Raw genomic sequence first — 4,575 nt, forward strand, 5'->3', positions numbered from 1 at the left:
TAGCATAATACAAAATAATTTTATTGTAAAAAGAACTCAATGAAAGAGGTACAGTTTCCAATTTGACAAAAACTAGTTTCATGAGGTGTTAATTGTGAAACGGCGTCCGCCACAAGACGGTGTTAGTGATCAGGGCATTTGCAGCGTGTTTGCAAAACAAAGTGATTTACAGATTAGAGAAAGGTCTAGAATGATTATTACTACTGGACAGCCGAATATAGGCCATCTGTTCTTGCTGCGATAGAACACAAATCAGAGAAAATTTGCTCATGATATGCAGAGTAAATTAATTTCATTATGCTGATAATACACATTGAGTAAAGATCCAGGCTCTGTCAAGTATTACCTTGAATAGATTAACAACCGTTGTCTGAGCTTCGGAGGTAAGCCCGCAGACCATATGATTAGCCCTTTCTCCAATGACACTGAACTAATCCGCAAGGGGAGCAGAGAATTAGATTAGTTAAGCTGGTTGAAAAGGGGTCAGCGTGAGAGAATATGCCGTGAAGCAGACGCTTAGGCAAACATTTCAGCACTTTGAAATAAGTGGTTCTGAGAGAGGGCAAATATGCCGTGTTGACCGGGACTAACATGGCATGTTACACCTGTATTGAGACTACATAAAGCTAATGTAAAGGCATACCCATCAGGAAGTTATACCCCGAAAGATGGTTTGAGAAATTACATGTACATGCACTTGTAAATCAAGTCAAAGTTGTCTTCATTGAGTACACATAAAAAAGTACACTGATGAAACAAAGCGTAGGCACAAGTACTGGAATCTTGCAGGTCGTTGCGGTTTATGTCGGCATTTTTCCAGCAAAACTAGGCGTTACGGTTGAGTTGCTAGATAGTGAACCAGTCATTTCTCCACCCAAGTCCAGGGATCATTGGCTTGTAGCTGAGACCAGAGAGGGTGTGGGCCTGCAACATGTCAAATGGGAAAAATGCCATCTGTGGAAGGCTGTGGCTAGATGGAAGAAGAGAGTCCGGTCTTCTGTTGCTGTATAGCAGCCCATGTGGGACAAAGTTCTCCAGGAGATGTTTTTGTGTGGTTTTATGAGAGATTTGATTATTGTAGAGTAAGACCACTAGCCACCGGGTCAGCTGAGGGGGGGTCAGGCATGTTTCTAGGCTGCAAGCATCTCCCTCTGTGGCTTCTTCCTGGCACGTTCCTTCTCTGAAACAAGGACAGATCCACAGATTTAGGTGGACATTGAGAGAGTAATATGTACAGTAAGACAGCATAAAGAAGGGAAAACACACCAAAAAAAAAGAAAAAAAAAGCTGAAAGAGAGAAGCGGGGGAATGACACATAATGAAATCTCTCATGGGACAAACTGTGACATGGATCAGCTAAGGTCAGCATACCTGGCTTCTCCTCTGCTGCCTCGGGGACCTCTGGCAGCTCATCTGAGGGGACTTCAGGAAGCTCAACGTCTCCCTAAGACACACACAAAAACACACTTTATAGTAAAGACCTCAAGCTCAAAATGGAAGATCGAACTGTCGCGACAAATAACGCCACTTTCTATTTTGAGACGGATTGAATTTGTGTTTTGAAACTTCATTCACACGACTGATGTCTAATTCTGTATTGTAAACATTTTGGCAAAACCAAATGCTTTAGAATTGGTGAGACTCTGCAAATCTGGGACCAGTGATCCAAATGTGAACAAATGGGTGGATTTTCCAGCAAAAGAAAAAAAAAAGACATGGTGCAGGGTACAAGAATGGGATGGACAGACAGACACATGACTGAACAGACAACCTGAAAACATAGAAAGTTAAAATTTTAAGCATGACAACCACAACAGACTTTTAATTTGAATTAGAAAATGGACACCCCCTGCCCTGGCGTCTCAAGTGATGTAACTTTCATCTGATCATATTGAAAGCGGCAAAGCAGCTATGTTGCTTTGTAATGTGATTGCATAACTTTGTGTTTCTCTATTAAAAAGGTAAAAGGAAAATAAATCAAGAACTGAATGAAGTTCCTTTTCCATTTTATTGTCCCTCAGTGGGAAATTAAGCGATACCTTTTCTTTTAAACATTGTTTAATAGAAAAATGACTGATTTGAAGGCACACACATTATAAGGAAGTCTTTGTGCGAGATATTTAAAACAAGATAAACACAACAAACAAGAAGCATCATCATCATATGATTGTCATGACACTTTCTGTCAGTAGTGTTGAGGTTTGAAAATGTTTCAAAAGTTTAAAACTTGACATCTCTCGTTAATAAGACGGTGTGGGCAGAGAGGTCAGGGCCTGTACTGAATGTATGTAACCACGTAATCAGTACTTATTGTTAAAAGCTTTGTGAGCAAGGTGTTCACAATGTGGGTGAGAGTGACTGTCCTGAATCCTTTCAGTCTGCTGCTAATTAGACTAACCTGAGTAATAGCCTCCAGCTCAGCCAGTACAGCTTCTTCGTCTTCTTGAGATAAAGAGCCTGCCAGCATCTCATCTATTTGCTGTGGAAAGGCAACAATCTCTCAGTAAACAAAGGACAGCTTCAAATTGTGGACTTTAGCAATCAATGAGGACTTAATCACTCCTGACAAAGGTGTATATGGAGTGGCTCGTTCCAAAACAACATCCACTTTGGAGACAGTTTGCTACCAGAAATCCACTTTTCAATGCTTCAGAAAACACAGATGAATTTAGCATGGAGATGTAATTACAGTTTTTCTTAACTTTAATAATAAATTAATTAATTCAAATCTTTTTGTAAGACACAGATATCTCATTTTGGGAAAAAAAAAACAAAAAACTCAACATAAGAATGATCTGTAAGCACACTATGTAACTCGACTGAAATCTAAGTTTGAAAAGGTTAATTGTCCTGGATCTGGGAGATTCATGGGGACCTTACCCTTTGGTACTCAATAGCATCTTGGGTTTCATCCATAATCCGTTCTACCTCCTCAACGGACATCACCTAGTGTAGGGAAAAGCAATCGACAGCAGGAGCCCATCAATATCTAGTAACACGAGGTAAGATACAGAAATATATACCCAGGACACTTCAAGCCGCATACCTCATGCATTTTTTTCAGACACTCATTTCCAACTTTCAGTCCTTCAATGACTTTGATTTCAATCTGGGCAAACTCGAGGTCTTGCACCTACAATGAAAAGAAAACAGGAGCCTTGAGTTACATCTTTAACAGTGGGATACACAGTGACGTAAGCCCACTGTGTGTCAGTGAAGGCTGTCAGATTACACACCATGCGCTCCAGGTTGCTGATCTGGTTCTCCGTCTTGTCTAGGAGCTGGTCCTGGTAGCGCTTCTTCTTCAGCAAGAGGAGGGCTTTCCTGTTTGAATACAAAACGACTGTCAAAGTCGAATCACCTGCAATCAAATCCAAACCTGGGCAAGTCTGAACGATGAAAACAGATGACTCATTTAAAACCTGACACGAGAACCCAACTGTCCCAAGAGAGAAAGAGAGAGAGAGGGAGAGCAAAAAATCAGTTTCCATTCAGAGAGGGTGTGTACGGTCTTACTCTTTTTTGCCATCTTTCAGCAGCTGCTTGGCTAGGAGCCTCTCCTTCTCCAGGTGCAGGCTGATCCTCTTCTGATACTGCCTCAGCTTATCTCTTTGCTGTTTCAGTTGCTGACATCAGGAAAGAGAGAGACATGAGCACAAGAAGTGAAAGTGGTCTCGCTCGAAAAGCCAGTGGGTGTGTTTCCTGTTTCTGTGATGTGTACAGCACAACAATTTTGTCTCAGTTATGCTGAAAATTCAATCTTTCTATTACATGCAGTGGCCTAACCAGTGCTGAGACCAGGCCTGTGTACCAACATGTCACTGGCAATAATTATACCATAAAGTAAAATCTCAAATTTAATGACACTGCCCTTACAATCTTACATGGTGTATTTGAATTAGTGGGGGAAAGCTGTAAGCATTTTCAAACCAGTATTACAGGAATTAAGGTTTTCTTGACAAGAAAGCTGCTTTGGGTTTTATTGAGAGAGCCGGATTGTGCAGTGGTTCCTGAAAACTGTTCAAAGTTATGTTTATTTTTAAGTGTGTTGGCAGATAAAATAACAATGACAACACATGACTAAACTTCTGCGAGGACTTTCTCTGCCTGCAACAGACACCATGTACAGTATCGGAGCTGAATGTGACAGTGGCTAACGCTGGCGAGCATACTCACCAAAATTGCCTTGTCTTGCTCTGTCACTCGGGTGCGTTTCTTCTTGCCAAATATATTTCCCATTCTGACCCAGCATACCAGCTACTATTGACAACCACGAATGAATTTTAATTGCGTTAATACTACATTAATAGTCCAACCTTGCCGGCAAACAGTTTAGCTTAGCCTCCATTATTTGTGTAGTCATCTGTTGACAGTGTCCGCACCCACTTCAGGAAGTACGGAGTCCGAAAAGGGATAAAAATGCAAAAGGTATTGTGAGAATGTATCTGCAGTATTTGTCATAGATTAACTCACTACTAGACAGCTAGAAGCGAATTCAAATCAGTGTCTGGCAATCAAAGTAGTGTTCACGTCTGTCCGTCTTGAAGTATATTCAAAACAAAAAAGGCAAATGCA

At 41.0% G+C, this 4,575-nt stretch overlaps 1 protein-coding gene across 1 annotated transcript; it reads right to left on the reverse strand.

The window, feature by feature from the left end:
* Positions 1–4,395, reverse strand: chmp6b (charged multivesicular body protein 6b). Its single transcript, XM_030078279.1, has 8 exons — positions 4,177–4,395; positions 3,517–3,626; positions 3,237–3,324; positions 3,047–3,133; positions 2,881–2,946; positions 2,399–2,479; positions 1,372–1,444; positions 1–1,180 (listed from the first exon to the last, which is right to left on the reverse strand). The coding sequence occupies exons 1-8, from the start codon at positions 4,237–4,239 to the stop codon at positions 1,131–1,133; spliced, it is 618 nt and encodes a 205-aa protein (XP_029934139.1). The 5' UTR covers positions 4,240–4,395; the 3' UTR covers positions 1–1,130.
* Positions 4,396–4,575: the final 180 nt, after the last annotated feature.

The sequence above is a fragment of the Myripristis murdjan genome, chromosome 19 (assembly GCF_902150065.1).
Source record: "Myripristis murdjan chromosome 19, fMyrMur1.1, whole genome shotgun sequence".
In the NCBI taxonomy this organism is placed as follows: Eukaryota; Metazoa; Chordata; class Actinopteri; order Holocentriformes; family Holocentridae; genus Myripristis; species Myripristis murdjan.